Source organism: Melanaphis sacchari, unplaced genomic scaffold (genome assembly GCF_002803265.2).
Source record: "Melanaphis sacchari strain LSU unplaced genomic scaffold, SCAv2.0 Contig129_pilon_pilon, whole genome shotgun sequence".
NCBI classification, from domain to species: domain Eukaryota; kingdom Metazoa; phylum Arthropoda; class Insecta; order Hemiptera; family Aphididae; genus Melanaphis; species Melanaphis sacchari.
The window spans coordinates 26,901-48,702 of record NW_020270526.1 but is presented as its reverse complement, the minus strand read 5'-3'; the positions used below and the strand labels follow the sequence as shown (position 1 = coordinate 48,702).

Genomic DNA, 21,802 nt, shown 5'->3' with positions numbered 1-21,802 from the left:
TAAATAAAAATTAATAAAACTCGAACACGCACCTAACTCGGCCGTATAGTACCTTGTTTTCCGTAAATAATGTTTAATTATTATTATAATATTTTTATCATTCAATAACGATTTTATTATAACAGGTACGCTATTATTATAATATTATTATTGTCGTGAGTCTATATTAGGTGGTGTTACGAGGTAGCGCGCGTTCGTGTTCGACACGGGTCGGTTATGCGGGACAGACTGCTGTGCGGCGGCGGCGGCGGCAGCAGCGGCGGACGACGACGAACGTTTACGCGGTAGCGACTTGTCCGCGGCGCGGCGTACCTATAATGAGAGACGTGCGCTGCGAGCACGGCCGACACGCGCACGCACACGCACGCAGCAAGAGCGGGCCGCGAGGACGACACACGCGCGTTTGTAGATGCGCGCGCGCAGTGGCCGCCTATCGTCGCGCCGGCGGGGTGGGTGGGCGGCGGCGGCGGGGAGAACGAACGGCGCGGCGGCGGCGGCGGCGGCGGCGGCGGCGAATACGGACACACACGCCGACACGCGCACACATACGCGGGAGCGCGCGCGCGAGCACCGCCTCGACGGAGGCGCCTACGCACGCTCACCACAACGTTCCCGCGACACGAATGCGCTACACCCACCCGCCAACGACGGTTATCGGGCCAGCTCGTCGATCTTTTACCGCACACCCTGCACGCGTCGGCTGCCGTCTCGCGAGAGACGTGTTCTCCTCGACGCGCGTACGATACTTGCGAATGATAATTACGATATTATTCTGTAATATGACGTTTGGAGGTGGGTATATTTACACTGATCACTACGGCGGTAGTATAATCGCGGTGGCTATACAGCTGCACCGTTCGCTTAATCCGTATTCGAGTCGAAGCGTGCTGTGACGCGTAGCGGTGCGAGAGCGGAAAATAAATCCTCTCCTAGGACTAGATGCTCGTAGTCGGAACGTGCGGAGTCGCCGCGTTTTCCGAAAACTGGACGGAAACCGCGAGTATAGTGACAAAGCGCCGGCTACCGGTGGTTCGCGTCCTGCGTATATATTTGTAAATTTATGTAATAAATATATATATATGCCTCACGGTTCACGAAACCCTTTCTTATATTCTATCGTACATGCTGTTGCAGTGACTACAACTACCCCTATATAACCGAGGAGACTTAAAATTACGAGCCGTATCCGTCATATACGGAGAAAGTGCACCGTCCCTATCATATGTATACGTGGTATATACGCACCCCTTTGAAAATGATTAAAATGTTTAAACGTATTATAATATTGTAAACGCCTGCGCTATATATAGTCTGCTGTGGTATAAGATTTTAATTATATTATCCGTGTTTTGGTTTTAACGGCTGTACGCGTTATGATCTTATTATGTTATATGATATTATAATTAAATCTGTGTATATACCATAAACAGCACTTATTTCAACGTTAACATAGTGGCATTGATTTTTACCTCTATACTTATTATCCGTACAATAAATAAGGAATATGTGTATCTCCTAACATCATATTTTATAATATATTAATATATGTACATATATATACTTATTATACCTATAATAACTGTTAAATTATGCCACGTTTAGCTTACTGCAGCATCATATTAGCGGTATATATATTATAAACATATAGATAACTTATTACTATTTTGTAATTAGGTATACGCATTCACATATATCTTTATATCACATATTCGAAATCTAATCCATTATGATACTCTGTTTTTGATATATTATTCTTCCATTCTCACAATATGTCTATATAACATAATTTGATTGCGCTGTAATTATTCAATTTTACAATAATATTATTGAAATTCTCTGCGATATTGGTTTTATATAGCCTATAGAGTCTATAATACTTCATTCAACATAGATTTACAGTGCAGGGTGCAGTGGGTTTAAACTTCCGTTTCACCCCTTCCATATGTTATCATCTGTAGTCATAATATAAATATACACGCATTACTTTCACTATACGCTCTATACCTATTTAAACTATATATTATATTGTTTCAGCTTATTCATTTATATCATAAATATACAATATACAATATACACAAAATGTTATTTTTAATTCATCTCATAAATATTTGTATTAAAATATATACCTCTTATATTATACACTTTAGCATTATAGCTACTTAATAAAACGCAAAACCATGATCATATATATTGAAAAATTATTCGATAAAGTATAATAGATTTTATTGTTGATGATTTTATTTTATAAAAATATAGCTGATGATTGATTTATAATATATAGGTATCTACTTAATTTATTTATGCTACGCTCCAGTAATATTCACATTTTCTATCACAAATTGTTTTTCAATATTAATAATACATTAGTTGGCGGTTATGTACATGAAATGCTGCAGAATACATTATTATCGATTTAAACCAAACTGGTGTCATCACACGCTGCAAAATGCTATATAACAAATCTATAGTATACGCAGCACAAAACTACCAGATTATTTATTTTATATTTTATTCAAATAACACAACACTGCATGGTGCGTAATTTATTATTATATATGGCTGATCAACGCGAAACGGGTCGGCCGGAAATAAATCGTTGACGTTCGCTTATTAAACTATTATCACCAGTACATATGATTTACCGTCTGCCTCTTCAACCGTCATGGTGAATTCATAGTATAATATGTATACACTACACATAGGTTATATATTTATGTGTATGTGTGTGTGTGTATAAGTAAATGGCTTTAAATTACGATTGTCGCGTCGCGGCGTAAACCCAATGACGTGTGTCACACTGATGCGGGCTGGCGGCGACCGATCGCGATGAATGGATAACGAGAGGAAATCGACTGGTTTCAATACATATAGATATAGATGTATATTTATATATATATGTATAGATGCATAAACGGTATAATGGTACGCCGAAACCGCACTAATTTGTCCATTACTCGAGGGCGTATAGTCAGTTTTAATCACTCACACTACACGACGCGACTGGAAAGCTATATAGGTATATGTATTATTATTATATTAATATATCACTCGCGCGTTAAACACATAAATAACAAGAGATATTCTTTATAATAATATGATATATATATATATCAATATAATAAGCAGTACCACGCGATTAATATTTTTGTGTAACAATGAGAATCAAAACTCTGCGGGCGGTCGTCGTTTCGACCGCGACAGCTCTTATATTACACAAAACAATATTTCTATAAGCGCAATGATAATAATAACGGTACGATATTTATATTATATATTTATTATCATCATCGCACTATTACTACCTCTGCTGCTTACCATATAATAATATGCTAGCGCATATAATAGGCGTGACAGATAATATATTATTATGGCGACGGTTATAACGCATCTCCGATTATATATACCTAATATATATATATTATACATGTGTTGTTATATGTCGCGCGCGCGCGTTTGTGTACATAAAACCGTCCCGCCACCGTACTTGCACGCGTCGAATAATAAAACAGTCTATTCTTTTGTGTGGTGTGAGCAATACGCAACTGAACGAAGTGAAGTTTTTTTTTTTTTTTTTTTTTATTCTCGTCTTTCCGTCGAAATCTTGTGCCGCCGTCAGAGGAAGACCATAACAATATAATATTATATACGTAGGTACGACGGGATTTCTTCGGTCTGTTTATTTCGTTCACGCGTCGCATTTGGTTTTTCGGTTTCGTCTTGTCGAATCGTCGTCGTCCACGCTCCGCGACCGCATAGGCGTGCGGCCAATGAATCGCTGCGCGAGTACCGCAACCACCGCCGCTGCAACCCGCACCGCCGCCGCCGACGACTGCACCGCGGCGACGCCGGCCGTTGTTGTCGTAGTGGTCTCGTAGCGCGAGCGTCCCGCGAAAACGTCTCTGAACCGCGGGTCTCCCGCGTACCATGACTTCTCAGTTTTCACAACAACTCGCCAAAAATATCGGACACCAGGTAAGAACGATTTCATTTACTTAGTAGAAAACAGTCGTTTACGTCGGGTGTATAATTATTAATTATATACCCATAGGTTTTATCGACGATTCGATAGGTATATCACACGCTTAAGTTATAGGTAGTTCTCGTTTTTTGTTTTTTTTTTTTTTTATCGTTTCTCAATAGTCGGTTATTTTCCTCGTGTAGTAGCTGATATGCTTGAAAATATAGTATACGCCGTCGAGATGATCACCGAGAGCTCGAATGGGCCGCGCGCACAGTGTTATTATATCATAATAAATTACGATACTTTGGTATATATATATAAATATTGAAATCCTATTTAAATTTGTCGAAAAATGGCTAAAAAGTTCGATTATTTCAATTTTAAAATGATTTTAAAAAAATACAATATTTTTTGAATTCGTCTGCGAAATCGTTTAAAAAAAAAATCAGCTTGTACGTGTGTTAATTCTTCTAACTACTGCAGTATACCTATATGTCTTGTGTTTAAATATATATACATCTTTGATAACCTATTTAAACGAGTTTATTCTTGTATTTCGTTATACGCATTTGCCTATAACTATAGGTACCTATTTCCTTTCATCAGTATATTAAAGTATTCTATCAGATAAATATAAATTTTTAACAGTTTTTGAGGAGATGATCAAATAATGCGACAAAAACTCGTAAACTGTATAATATAATAACGATTTTACTCGATATTCGCAATTATAATTATTATGCAATGAACTATATATGGGTACATCTGTATAGAAACAATATAGTGAACTTTTGACATTGTACCTAGTTTTACATTTTTTTTTTTATTTATGCTACTTTGTTATGTGTGAACATTACATAAATTAATATGTACCTAATAGAATTAATTTGCATAACTTAACTTAAACACATTTTTAATAACTACTGCTTATAATTTCATCGGTAATTATTCTATATAGGTACACGTATTTTACAATAATCACTCATATGTATACAAATATTAAAACTCTAATGTATATTACAATTCCTATGCAATAATAATTAAGTAGAGGTAATAGGAAAATATTATAGTAATATTATTGGGTAGGTACTAGTTATACTAACTACGAAACACTTGTTACACATGATTTAGATATAAATTTCATATAAAACTCGATAATACTACAAATGTTTTGAAGTGGGATGTTTAATTAGAATTTTTTTATTAAGTACGTTTCAGTCATAATAAGTCATAATACCTTTCTGCGAAAGAAAATCATTATCTCGAATTCGTTCTGATTATATTATACGAATAACTAAATATTACGTATTTATGTAGATATCTTAAGACACTATCTAATTTTTAAATACATATATAGTATTTATTGAAACATGCGTAAATCAACACTTTTAAAAGCATTCTAAAACCACGAGAAAAACACTATTATAATAATTTACCTATACACAATCATTATTATAAACATTTCGGTTATAGGTACCAACACATTGTTAGGTTACTACCTATTACATCATATGAGAATTAGATATTTATCAAAATAATAGTTGAAATATACCTACTTTACGCAGTTTTTTCGATAAGTCTGCAGTTTACGGATCAACTTAGTGCGCATTTTTTAACTATTGGCAATCGAGACTCAAATATTATAGATTTATAATAAGTTCCTAATAGTTACCTATATATAGTCATAAATTATGATTTATGGCTATCGTGAAAACGATCGTTTATATGTACATTTTTTTTTTTTTTTGTAAGACTGTGTACAATAATATAAATCTTTTAGGCTATAAATATTAACGCGAAAAAATGTCTACAAATAACTGTTAATAATTGTAGGTACCTATAATACCTATATACCTATAACTGCAGGTTTTATTTTGGAGTGTGCGTCCACAGATATGGCGGTATATCCTCTACGCGTATATATAGATTTACATACACATTATACACGTATATAAGTATGTGTTTATAAACAAAAAACCGATAAAATTCCGACGTAATCTAGTGTACCTATACATATACAACATCGGTGTATAGTGTTTAATTTTTCCGAAATTTCCGTCAACCGTTGTTTAAACTGTGGTTGTGTCAGTCGTCGGATACCAGAAATACATATATACGCGGTGTTGTAAAATATACGTACGCACGTATACGCGTCTGTGATTTAATAATACTCGCGATTTTGGTTATCTCGGGAAAAGCCGCCGCGGCCAATCTACACAGCGCGCCGGTCGCCCACCCCGACAACAATAATAATAATTTTATTATTAATATTATATTCAACACACCCATCACATAATGCATCATTAGACGCGCGTCCGTTGCTCGTGCATGATGTTCGCGTGTGTCTATACCGGAGTGCAGTTTAACAATGTATAAGTAATAACGCTCTATATATCATAAACACACTTTCGCGTTTTAAATCATAAAGCAATCGCAATTATTATAATATATTATTATCTGCGAACGTTTTAAGTTATACTAAATATCTGTAAAATTTGTGTGCTACGCTCGAATGTACAATGTTCCTAGTCTACAGCAGAGGTCCTGTAAGTAACAATATTATGATAAATATCGTATTAAATACACACTGTATATATAGATAAATTAATAAATAATATTAAGTAGGAATAGTTAATCGTTTTAATTGTTATTGATTTAGTTTTACACGTCAGTGTGTCGATCACAACGTTTTATATAATATATACCGCACGCGATATCGTACGAAGCGACAGCGCACACAATATAACATACGCACGGTCAAAAATTCGTTGTAATTTTTTTGCAATTTTAATCCGACCAAAAAAACTAATCTTTATTATTGCACGGTACATCATCATTTTCCTCACGAACGGCGACATCGCAGTATACTGCATTATAATAATATTATACGGTCGGCGGCATATATTGTACCCGTACAAAGGTATAATAATATTAAGCACGCGCCGCCTTCTTATACGATATACATTGTGTACCACTATAATACACACACATAGGTATATATAATGTATACGGTATGTGTGTTGAATCCATTGTATATATATATACTAGAGTAATACTTAATATTATATAATAATATATACCTATACATATTATTATATATTTATCTTGTGTATACTTATACCTATGTGTTTATATCATATAAACATGTACATAATATTATAAATTATAATTATTGTTTGGCCGCGACTGTTTAATAATATAATATAAAACCCGGTATAATTGTATGCGTGTATATGTGTGTGTGTATTGTGTGTCGTACGGTGGCTGAAAAACAAATTACACGTTGAATACTAAATGGTAATGCGGCGACAGCGGTCCTACTGACCTATACACAATCGAGGCCCCAAAACAATATCACGTTTATTGATTCAATAGTTTGTAATTTGTATTTCATTCTATTGTATCATTTCTGCCGTCTCGACGAACAAAAAAAAAAAAGAAAAAATTCTAAAACAATCGAAATCGAAAAAAAAACGTCATATTATTATTATATTATACAGTAATACCCGCAATGACACATCATACGCAACGCATATAGTGGCGTATAAATTACACGACGACAATATATTTTGGCGCCTACGCTTGAGATTTCCGTTTTCGTCGTCCGTCGTACATTTCATAAGTAAAATGTAGGTATGTAGGCATAATATTTTACCTAATACTTCGAACAGCACACTACAGCGTGTTTTTGTATAAAAAATGTATAAATATATAGGTATATGTTTGGTACAATAATATGATACCAATATCCATTTTTTCTTCGGTTCTAATTTGCAATAAAAGAAACGATTTGTTATATAAATAGATCGTGTAATACCTACGCGTTTACTTCTATATAATACACACACCGACTATTGGTATCCGTGTTTGGGGGTCTCGTTTTTATCAAACGCATAATGTATAGGTACATGAATAATTATAAACATTTGTATAATAGGTTTCTTGTGTAGGTATATGGAGTCACCTTATTAATTATTAATAACCAGCGTGGTAGTTCTAATTAGGACGGCAAAACAGGTCGTATAGGCATTGTTATTGTTATTTTTTTTTTTCGTTCATTTGCTCTCTTTCGCGTGTGCACAAAACCGCCGGCTCGTTTATAAATATAATATAATTTATAATCGTCACGCTCAAAAACATGCGCTAACTACGCCGTACATTATGTGTACCTACCTATACATATATACCTATACTATTCATATAATCATATTGTGTACATTATACAAATTATATAGTTCCGAAAGTTCTCTTAGTGTGATGTTACGTTTTTCTTTGACCGACGTTCTCTGGTCAAAACGGAATTTCGATTTTAAACCAATATTACTACTAAATAATATATATATAGGTAAAATATGCACGGTGATCGTTTTATCGCGTGCCCGAAAACTCTTGTATAGTGTCCGCTTTGTGTATGTTACTATATTATTTTCCTAATGTGTACGTATATAGACTTTAAAACATTACGTTTGTTTAATATAATTTAACACGTTGTATATACGTCGACATGTAAAAATTATGCAGGTAATATACGTACGCGTTGCCGCGGCGATCTATAGGCCAGAACAAACAATTAGATTATTATTATAAAAAACACAAAGTCACTGCAGTATATATAAGTATATGTATTTTGGTTATTGGTACACCTATATAATATTGTTTTCGGAAATTCAATCAAAACAGATGAATATATTATGTGTATATATAAGTGGGTACTTGCGAAAAAAATTGATTCCTATATAATACCCTCTTTCGCACCCCACTCTGGTGTTATATTATAACCAAATATATATATGTATATTATTTTTATGTGATTTTTCTTGAGTTATCGCCTTTGCATTACTGCGACCCCTCTTTTTTGAGAAAAGTGTAGATTATAGTGTATATATATGTGTATGTGTATGTATAGCGTGTATATTTATTTGTTTTTGACACGCAAACGGATTATCGCGTGGGCGACAACCAGCGTGAACGATGTTTGCACCACGCGAAATCTAATATCCGACTTATAGTCGTGTGAAGTTCTATATACTCAGCTGAGTGAAATATTTATTTATTTACCCTGCACCGAGTAAAACGTTGAAACGACTAGATAAGTTTAAACGAAATATGTCATCTTATATACATCATGCAGACACTGCAACATGTGTAGGTATGCTGTATCTATAGGTAGGATGGTATAAAGAATTTTATGTATAATTCCTAAACGCTTTAAATAGGAAAATAAACGTATAATTTAAATATATATATAAGTATGTATATTATGATATTAGGGATATACGAAATAATGCTCGTGTTGATATTTAAATATTTTTAATATTCTTGAATTTATTCGAATATTTACTATTACCAACTATAGTAGATTTACCTACCTTTTGCAAAAACATAATGTAGGTAGGTATATGCATTTATAGAAAACAATTTTTAGTTTTTATATAGGTATCTATATGTGTAAAATATATATACTCATTATAGGTATCCATATTAATCAATATTCACGATCATATTAATATGGATCTTATACTTTCTTAACGTAATTTATTTTGTATATAATAAATTTTAACTTCAAATTGTCATATTACAAATATTAAGCAACCCGTAGTTTTAATTGAAATTCTATCGCAGTGTATTGTAGTTAGTATATACATTATACTTACATATTCGTAGACATGTGTCTATACTTACAATTTTTTGTAATGGAATGAAACAAACGAATGTTATTTTATCTATTCGATAATAGTGTAACTTATTAACTTCGACCGTAAAACTACTTTAGTTCCTATTTATAAAATAAAAATGTTTAATATTTATTTTAAATTAGAATCATCAGTTTTATAGTATTTCTTAAATTATGAATACTATAACAAAAAATATGAAGAATGTATATTATGTAAAAGCGTAATTTAATTTTAACAGTTTAATAACACACCGTTATATAATTTATTTTAACTATATTATTGCAGTAGGAAATTTGAGATATTTTAAGGTACAGAGTGTTGTCTACAAGCAAATCATAAGTCATAACCGTAAAATAATAAATTCGGGTACGCATCATTATCGTAGCATTAGTTTATTGCGTAATATTTTAATAAACATAATATAATATAATGTCCGGATTCAAATATAAAATGGAAGACTTAAATAAACAGAATGTATTGTGTTCAAAGTTGTAATTCAATATGTTTCAATAATATGTTTAATATATGCGGGCTCATTGCGTACAATATGCAATTGGGTAGGAGGAGCGTAAATGGTTGCCGCCATTCGTTCTACTTTCGTATATTATATTATATTATATAAAATAATATTATAGAATTTATGGAGGTGTGTGTCTAAGCGACTCTGCAGTAATATTTAATGACACACTGTAACCAATAATAAAACGTATATCCTGTACATGTACAAGTGTTTTAATATCAGACCATACCCAAACGTCTGGGGACTCCAGTTTTCACGACGAAATTTCGTTTTATCAGCGACTTCATGTGCGAGTCGTATAATACACGCATTGATTTTAAAACAAATTCTCGCTTTTCCGCGTCAATCCCAGACGCTATCCCTTTAAAAATGCGCGCTTGTTGTGTAGTGTAAACGAGCGGTTCGTGTTCCAAAAATTGTTATGAAGATATCCATAACAAACAATTCTCATACGAAGTCTCTGAAGTTTTTGTAACGGGAATTTTCGAACGGGCCACTCTCATAGGCGGGTACAGTATACATGCCCATGTGTTAAGCATGACGGATAGGTAGGTACAATACGTATATTATAATACATCTACACATATCAATCACAAATATCTAACCGCGTGCACCTATACGTTCGTGGTTTTACGATGCCCGCGGATTCGGTAAAAAAATGATTTTCTTCAAATCCTGCATGTACATTATGAATACTATATCGATAGCCATATCCTGTTTCCTTACGGTATCGACAATATAATATATAGACCATATATTACTATGTATATACATATATATATATATAGGTATATACAGGTGTAAATCCGTCGCTGTCTACCGCAAAATATATATACCACTATATACGGGGTTAGGGATGCGAATCCAAAGGAAATCGTTCAGTAGTCGGTTAGGTTATCGAGTATAATATTATATATAATATAAATAATAATATGTACAATACGATATAAACGCATATAAATTTATATGCGATATGTGCTACACCACATCCCTTTTGAGCGTGCGCCCATATAAAATCATCGTCGAAACATATGCATAACTATATATATATATTTAATAGGTCTTGATGTACCGTTATACCCGCGGACTTCGCGCGGTGTACGTCGACTGCAATAACTACCCATTATTTCATGTACAGCGATGACTGCGCCGTATTACACGCGGTCGGCTTGTCACTCATATAACATGAATCGCATACGTCTGTATATATCGTGTGCCTTTGTAGGTAGGTGTGCGCGTACACGATTTTCGTCCGTCCAATCCGTCGCGTAAACATTTCATACCACTCGGCTCTTGCTTAAAAATAAAATATCATTGTGCGTATAATATTATATATTGTTCAACGTCAAAAATCACGTCCTCTTGCACACACCGCTACAGCCGTATTATATTATTATTTTAAGTGTTTGTGTGTGACGCCCGTCCAAATCCAATCATCCGTGTGACACCTCTCGTCGGCGACCGCTGCTACAGCAGACGACAACTGTCGAAAAACCTAACAATATAATATTATAACAACAACAATAATAATATATGTTACATACGACGCGGTTTTTAACGGTGCGAATCATACGGATCGTTGACTCTGGTCTATCGTCGACACACACACACACACACTCACTCATATATATATATTTAGGAGTATACGTGCACACATATATATGTATGGTCGTATGTTATGTACTTTTTTATTCTGTCGCTCAGGTATACGCACGTTACGTGCGTTGTACCTACTTCGTGTCGCATGCGCGTCCTCCTGTTATTACATCATCGATGGCATTGTGTAGTATATAGTCATCATATTATTCTGTGCGGAATAGACGTGCGCCAATATATAAATTTATAGGTATAGGTACTTTTGGATAACGCTTTTTCTTAAATTTTCTAAGTATACGTAACTCTGTACAGTGTACACTGCGCGCACGCACACCTCCCACCGACGTTCGCGACTCTGTTCCGCCGCGACCTACGTACCTAGTAGGTACCTACACAATTATTATAATATTATAATATTATAGATCTCGAATCGAACGGCGTATGACTGCAAGTGTACATATAGTTAGTGTACATATACGACATTAAAAACGTGTGTCAAAAGTTCACAGCTCACGAAAATACAATATGATATTATGTATAGTTTAGTACTCGATGACATCGCGACGACGCATGATATTGTATTTATATACCTAGGTATATACGTTTATGAATTATAATTTACTTATTATAGATTTTTCGTTTGCAGACCGCATCGTTAGCACCGCCGCCGCAGTCTCTGTTACCGCAGCCGCCGCACACGTCTTCGTCGTCGTCATCTAGCCCGCCGCCCTTACAGCTATCGCTCACCGCGGCCCGGCGACACACGTCCGTCTCGCCGCAACCGCCGTCTTCGACCGCCGCAGCCGGCCACAACTCGTCGCCGCCGCCACCGCCGCCGCCGCAGCACCAACAGCGGTCCACCGTCGGCGGACCACCGACCGCAGCACCGGCGGCACCGCCGCCGTCGTCCACGGCACCGTCGTCCGTCGGCGGCAGTCCCACCACGGCCGTAGCCACGGTCAGCACGTCCACCGCGGCCGCGGCCGCGGCCGCCGCGCCACCCAGGTGCTGCGACACCGGCCGGCCCATATTCACCGACCCCATCACCGGGCAGACGGTGTGCTCGTGCCAGTACGACCTGCTCAGCTACCAGCGACTGGCCGCTTCCGGCGTTCCGGCCCTGTCCATGTACACCGCACCGTACCCCGAGGGCATGGCCGCCTACTTCCCGGCCCTCGGCTCTGATCAGCCGCCGTTTTACTCTGCTGTAAGTCTGTTCGCATATCATTATTATTAACATATACTAAACGCGGACGACGCAAGACGTCGTCGGAACTAACTACGTTATTTTCACCCGGCGTAACGGCCGGATGAAGGAGACGCGGCGATGTCGAGATGTCACCTCCCGCCGAAAAGTCTTTTGAAAATGTCGGTTACTCTAACACTTTTACCCACCTCAAGTCGTATCACTTGTATATATATAGGCATTTGTATTTCTGTAATTCCGTTGTATGTGACTCGGGGATTTGTTTGCGTGCAGTGGGGTCCGTTTAATGCGTATATATTATATATACGTTTCATTAGTGATTAAAATATTATTTTATTATTATTATTTAATTACCAGCTATATGACGTATAATATTGCACACAAACGGCTGTGATTACACCGCTGCGCTTGGTATATCCGATCGAATGTTCACAGAAATATTTTGTTTTAAATTTAATTATATATTTATATATAAATATAGGCGTCGATGTCACTGTACGATTAGAGGGGTTTTTTCTGTACCGAATGTTTAAAAACACTAATTCAACGTGGATTACGTTATAGATATTATAATTATTATTTTAAATCGAAAATCACGCTCAGGCGTTTCCACGACATTTTATCTGTACTATAATCAGCAAAACACGAACGATTCGATTTAAATTTATCGATATTGAAACGTACCTATATATACCAGAAACGCATCGTACTTATTCGAAACGATAATGTACCTTTTACGCATTGCTATGCAATTTTAAACAACATTTATAGTAATTGCGGGGAATTATATATTTAGTATTGTTTATTTATACCTTTGCGTGTAGTATACGCTGCAGTTATGTGTGTTTATAACGTGATAAAATTTTCAAGGGCAATATATTATCATTTAAGAAAACTATTTCGGTTGTTTATTTTATCTGTACCCTGCTGTAGGTATATCGTACAATATACGTATATAATGGCGACGGCATATTATTACGTACTTGTGTACTCCGTAAAATTTACCTCGTGTGTTAACAACCTTTTAAACACGATTCTCGTGTGTTCGACACATAACTCGCGTACGCCACTGAAGCCCGAGCGTAAAAATAATATAATATATCATAACATTATTTAGAACCTATTTACGCCAAGAGTTTCTTAACGCAATTCGATCCCTTGCTCGTTCTGGTCCACCCTGTTTTCCATCCGGTTTATCTTATAATATTCTATATACCTGTTTAATAGCATATATATATTATATATATATATGTATAGATATACCTACACAATAATATTATATTATATAGAATACGCGTTTACGGGCGTTTCATAAATCGCTAGTCCCGCGGATGCGTACATTCCGTGTGTAGGTGTGTGACGACTGTCTGTCTGTGTATGCATATAAATGTTTGTAAATTCGCATATATTTATAATATTTTAATGTATCACTTAACATAATTCATAAACATATTTCATATTTATCGAGAAGATAACAATATAATATATCTCCAGTTCGTTCAATATATATGTGTATACCATTTTAAATTGTAATATACTAAACCGATTTCACGAAATCACATTCACCTATGTTTTATATATATATATATATGCAACGGTATTATTTTTTCACAAAAAGTATGTATATATATGTAAAGATATTTATATAAAAACGATACAATTAGCATAATATACATCGGATTTTTTATACTCGCGCCGAGGGATATATAATGGAACGGACAAAAAACTTATATTCCGACACGTCACGTCCGTGTCATATATATATATATGTGATTTACATGTCGCGTCATACATGTGAAGTGACGGCGCGGTGATCCATTGTCGCGCATATAGACGCTTATATATACCTACAAAATCTATATTAGGTACATACTCGAGTCTTCCATACCCATGTAACATATACAATATATATATATATATATATAGTGTACACATTAGTCCGTGTGTGTATAACGACCACGGTATATACCTACGTGGGTATAGGTACTATACACTCTTATTATATTATTTGTGTTATAGTAACGTTAATAAACGAGTTCACCCTAATAACGCTCATTGTATGCATATGATAATAATATATATTATTTTTATTATTATATTAATATTACATTATATATTTTTTGTATGTGCGCAGGCCGCAGCGGGACTTGATCTCAAAGAGAACTTGGCAGCTGGAGCTACATGGCCGTACCACTCGGTCTATCACCCCTACGACGCGGCGTTTGGGTACCCTTTCAACGGGTGAGTACCCCCAAAAAATACACACACACATATATATATATATTCTATATAGTAGGGTTATATAAGGGCTGTGGCATAACAATATATTTTATTATTTTACGCGTGCGTGTGTGTTCGATGTGAGTTATGTATGTATGTACACACGTATGTATTATTGTATATATATATATATATGTTGTTCACCTAAAACAACAATGCGCCGAACTGTCGTCCGTCCAATAGGAATGGTCCGTATGTTATATAATATAATGTAATATAATATATAAATATATATAGGTACGCGTATACGGATTGCCGATGGGATGGAAGAGGGTAGGTACAGTACACCACCGCGGTTAATGTTCAATTTTTTTTTTTCCGTGTCCGTCGTACACGCCGTGGCTTGCGCGGTACGCGTCTCGTCTATAATGTGGTGTATTTTATTCGTTAAACCTATTCGTCCTTCGACGTCACGAGTGCTTACAAAAATGGACGCCGTCGCTATACCTCCACCCGTCATAGTGATATATATTTACATAAAGATATAATGAATACGTTTTCAATCGTTTAGCAAAATACCATGTTATATTATGAAATGCAAGTATACTATGCTTTTTGATTTCCATAATGAATTCAATTGCAATTGTTTCATCGACGGGTTTCGCGCACATGCGACGCTTTTGACGTCCGTTCCTATTACCACGTTGAATTAAATTAAACCCGATAGTGCAATATGCAATTATTAGATGTAATTTTTTAATACGTCAACGCATTCTGTATTGTAGGTAGGTGTATATAATATATAAATATTTTTATGCGCAGGTATGTTCTACTATGTATAGTTGAATAAATTATATGTACCTACTAATGCATGATCGTTTGATCTTATATATGTCTTATGTTACAATAGTATATACCTTATACTCACAGATACACAGTATTGCATAGAAAATAATGTACAACACGCAAGCATAATTTAACATGCTTAAACTTTAGATTTTGTAATTTTGCTAGGATAATATTATGTTTCATGCATTAAAAAAAAAAAAAATTGTTTACAATATTCATTCTGACATTCGTAGTTATATATGTATATACTTATTATTTGCTGTACATATGTTTCAAATAACTATAAAATATTTTTTTAAGTTAATGTTAATAATAATTTCTGTGCGCATATTATACCCTTGTACCTATTACTTTATATTATGTCATTGTACATATGTAGTAAAAACATTATTTATAAGCGCATAATGCAACGTTCATTTTTATTTTAACTTTTTGCATAAAGTATATTAAACGCCCCCGCAAAATTAACGTATAAATGTATAATTATATATTGTATATCTACTTCCATGTAACTATATAATATGCTGTAATGTAATTGGCTTCTAGTAAAATTTTTACGTAGGTTAAGTTAGTTTTCTTCATTTAATTACGATTTTAGTATTTCTAAAACAAATGTTCTTACATATTTATTTAATTTATTAAATTTATATTTATATGGCGAACTATAAATGATTAAACTTTTTATATCTTATAGATTTATGTTAATCGTATTTTACCAATAATCGACTTGCGTAATACTCTTATAGGTACCTATACAATATACATTTTAGACAATGTTATGAGACAACATTACAAATTCTAATTATTCTTGAACATATAGAATGTTAATTTTGAGACATAGCCGGTAATGTTGTTTTTGTTATTTTTTAAAGAACGTCTTTCGTTTGTGTTAAATAGACTTTTGATTACGGTTAACCTTTTTAATCACCTCGCGCCGTTCACACACAATTAAAACGTATGTATGTCTATATATATATATCAACGTTATTGTTTAAAAACAATATGTCAACACGGTTTTTATTCGTATATTTAATTTTGCGTCTAAATTATTGGATCCATACAAAATCGTTTAGTTACGTCAGTTTTTTTAATTTTTCATTGTATTTTACAATCAAGTATATTTTCTTAAACTATTGTTTGCCGTTCTAAACATTTTATACGCAATAATAATGTAATTATGTATTTGTTTACAGTGTACGTGTTTAATTGATCTCATTTATTATAATATATATGTGTATGTAACATACACATAGATAATATGGCTTATAGCGTGGCTGTTTAGAATTGCGAAACATGATTCCAGCCGATTAGAAGCTTTACAAGTTCAATATAAATATATAATAATATTATACTACTAATACTATATAATATTATATAAAATAACATACGTCCCACATCGTATTATGACAATCGGTTGACTGAATGGGAATAATATATGTATATGTGTACACATAAGGGTACCGTTGCAACGCTATAGGAATTAGGATATGTTATTCGATATACCTATATATTTATAATATATTGGCGATGAACAATTTTTGCTATTATTTTTCCGTTTAATACCCCCCACGTTATGTTGTTATAGTAATGTTTTCTGTCTGCAAGTGTATAATGCATATAGGTAATATTGTGTAATTATATTATATATATTATATATAAATATAGGTGCGATTTTTTTATTTAGGACGGACGTTATAGTATTATGCTTACCGGGCAGTGCTTTATAATTAAAAATACACACATATATACTATAAACAAAAACAACAACAACAACAACAATAAAATAAATGAATAAAAGTCTATCTCCGGCGGTGTAGTATATATTATATAGTGTGCCGTCGGTTGACCGGATAATGTTTATAAAAAACCATATCGCGTTTATTTATATATTATAGAGAGCCGACGATTTTTCCATTGAAAAATAATAATAATATTTTAAACACCATTACGAGTTTTCATCTTGCAAAAAAATAGCCGGGTTTGCATATTATTATTCGTGCGCGGATGGGGTGAAAAAAAAGTTCCATATAATGGGCGATTCGTGTTATCGATGTTGATGATAATGATGAAAGCCAGTACGACTATCCCTTCGGAAAGCCGATTTTTTTTTCGCTCACGACCCCTGTGTAATATTGTTTCACTTACACATTATTCCGAACCGGAACGCTGTAAAAAAAAAAAAGGAAAAAGTGTTACGTTAAAAGCTTTGTCCACTTTTCAGTAGGTTAATTCTTTTTTTCTCTATACTCTCGCGCGTATATCCAACGACAACGATTTCTATGTCGGCCATATTGGTGGCCTTTGTAAATCTGTAACTTTTGCGTGTTCAAACGGAATCTTATTTGTTATTCTTTTATATACCTATATACCGATAGCTATAGCTATAAATGTATTTGTAAATGTAGCTGGTATTATTAGACTTTAGTAAAACATTATTATACACAAGCAATCTCGCGTAATATAATTTCAAATACATTTTATGTAGGTATATCATCTACTTTTAAAAAAAAAAGTCTTATGAAAAAAATCTATCATCTAATTTGATTAAGATATGTTGTATACGTTTTTGTGTAATGCCAAATGGGTATATCGCGTGTTTGTGTAAGATTAAATTAGTCTACAAATAACATTTTACGCGGAGGAAAGTGTGAAAAAAATTAATCGTTTAACCAAAAATGTCAGGTCATCAATTGGAAAATTTCCAAAATGCCTATATGTATATATATATATTTAACTTTAAATTATTAGATATAAAACGCGCTAGTTATAACGATAATATTTATTCTTCGGTCGTTAACGAATTTTATCATCATATTTTCGACATCAAACAAATTTTGTTATTATATATTTTTCGCTTATTAAAATAGACTTGTCTTTTTAATTCTCTTCGGGTATACTTAATGCGTTACACGCAGTAAAATTATACTTAACTTACATTAATATATGCGTATGATGATATTAAGTTTTTAAAATTATCCTCAAGCTTATATTTTTATTGGCAAATTCGAGTTATTTCGTAACTCGTTGTTTATATATAATGTAAATATTATATTTATATTAAGATGGTTCAATAAATACGACGATAGTTTTACCCATTAAAATTATAGCTGCTGGCGTGTTTAAATATACATATTACATTATTATATTATATTGTGTGTGTGTATATTTCGGCGTTATGAAAAATGTGCACGGTTTGTTTTGAAGTATGGTATTTATTACAAATTTCAAAAGTTTCGGTTTTGGGCGTTATTTGTGAATTCTGAATTGAAAAATTAGTTGAAAAAATCTGAATTTATTATTTTGTATACTTTTACTATTAGGCACCTATATTATTCGAATAATAAGTGTATGAAAATTTCTATTGTCTTTAGAGGTTGGTAACACTGATCCGTAATTTTGTTGTTAGTTTTTTTGCACTTTCGCGTACATACTTTTATACAATATTACGTGCTTTATATATATATATTATACAACACCCTTATTCCCTTTGGTCAACTAGCTGACACGTAGTCGTCGTCGTCATCGTGGTAATCGTGGTATAGCTGCCGCCGTATTGGTCGGCAGACAGATGGTTATGGATGGGTTTTGGGCACGAACGGGTGGTACGAAATGAAAAAGAATTAAAACACAAAAAAAGTAGGTAAAAAAAAAAAAAAAGAAAAACAGTACTTATACCTCAATGCCACACACACATACACGCCATGCACACATATACACGAGCGCGTTTTGGGTGTGGTTTGTTGGCACTGACTCTCTGGGAAAAGATAACAAATACCGCCGTGCTTTTCGCCATTACACCCGGTAGATAAGGACAGAGGAATTTTTTATTTTTTCGTTTTAACACTCCTCGTGTTTTATCTGTATATATAACTACACAGTGTATAGGTATGTGTGTAGGTATATATAATATACTCGCTTCTGTTTTTCACCGTCGCCGTCGCCGCCGCGGTCGTTCCGACACACAATTTGTTAATGGAATCACGTAGGAAGCCGCTCGGCGACGTGTACTGGTTAAGTAGCCGATATGCGTGTATAATAAATCATACCCTGATAACTATGCCGCCGCCGCCGCCGCTGCCGTCACAGCAGCAGCAGTGACTGCCGACCTCCCTCGAAGTGTTGCAGTGGATTCCGAAATTTGATCAATTTACGTGTAAATATAACGACGGCGCAGCGCGCACTGCAACTGCAGCTGCAACCTATAGGTACTACGGTTACCACGACTACCGTATTGGTGTTTCCTATACCATTACCAATCACCGCATACCGCAGTTTGTATTGTAATAATATAGATGCGTATTAGCTACGAGCAATAATCGTGGGTAATAATAAATGTCCCATGACATCACACGTTTGAACGCGCGTGATGAACACACATTGAAAATGTATTTGACGGTGCGCTGTAGCAGTAGGTACCTAGGTATACGAACTGAAATATTGCACCTACCTATATAAATACTGCTGCAGCACGTCACTCGTCATGGTTACCCGTCTGCAGTGCACGCACCCCTAACACGGTTGTAGTAATAATAGTAATGCGCCTCCGACGATGATAAGACCGCCGGCACACACACGACGGAGGCCGTATAAAATGGCGGCGAAGGATTTTATTTTTTTTTTATTATTTGTTGTAGGGCTTGCGCGACACGCGAAAATGCATGTCCAACCGCTGTTATACACCACCACAGCCCTAACATTTTTATTTTTTTTTTAACACACCTTTACACATTGTTATAACACTGCTACACACACGTATGCCCTCCCCTTTCCCATTCGTGCGTTATGATGTGTGCTAATCGAATGTATACTTTGGGCAGGGTATCATTTCATTAGCCCGCGACCATATTGTATACTCAGGTATTATATGGTTGACTGCAGTTCAGCGTAATATATTTGTTTGTACATGTCGTTTTGATTCCATATGGCTAATATTACATTCCCGTGCTTATGTAAGACACGTAGGTACAAAAGTATTATAATATAGCTGGTAACACTCACTCGGGTTGCCCTACCAATACATTTGACCCATCACAGCTCTTCTTTCGACTTTATTAAATTATTATTATTGCAGTGTGGGCTGCAGTAGGTATAACGCGTGAACGATGTGCTTAACGCCCCTTATATGTTGGGTCCTACGGACGACGATATAGTACTAATTTAAATTAATATAGTATACATTTGCTCGTGATACGACCGTTGTAATAATATAGTCTCTAAAGCTGTTGCAGCGGCCGTCGCGTCAACCATCACGCTTTCGTTTTTATATCGGATATAATTCATCTGCAGCTGACCTGCACACGACAGAGATCTTATTTATTTATTCAGTGTGGGAAATACGATCGCGTGTTCTACACACATACACACACACACGTAATATCACAAGTCCTCGAACACGCGTATTGTAAAAATAACGAATAATGATATTATATATTTATATATGTATAGGTAATGGGTATTACTCGTGTACGATTGTGGCTTGACGCCTTTTTCGCAGCGACACGAGTTTTTTATTCGATTGCTGTGTGTAGGTACAATTCATAAACGCGTCTCACGGCTATATAGGTACGCCCAAGAACAAAACGACCTGTGATGTGGTCTTTAAGACGGGTATATACGTCCTGGCCGTTCTGCTTATTACCGCAGTGCGCGTAATGCTTGTATTCTGTTTTTTTAACCACCGCCACCGTACATTATTATAATACGTCGGCCCGACAAACCGAACCGTTTAAACAAATACACACAGTCGAACGCTTCGGTTCTGTTTCCCTTCCCGA

The 21,802-nt window shown here is 34.9% G+C and overlaps 1 protein-coding gene across 1 annotated transcript in view; it reads left to right on the top strand.

Moving 5' to 3' along the window:
• The first annotated feature begins 3,563 nt into the window (after positions 1-3,563).
• The window catches only part of LOC112591089 (homeobox protein caupolican), a 32,133-nt gene continuing 13,894 nt past the window's right edge, over positions 3,564-21,802 (top strand). The window contains 3 exon segments of the mRNA XM_025334746.1: positions 3,564-3,972; positions 12,399-12,959; positions 15,094-15,200. Of these exon segments, the coding sequence (XP_025190531.1) occupies positions 3,925-3,972; positions 12,399-12,959; positions 15,094-15,200 (716 nt within the window). The 5' untranslated portion in view covers positions 3,564-3,924.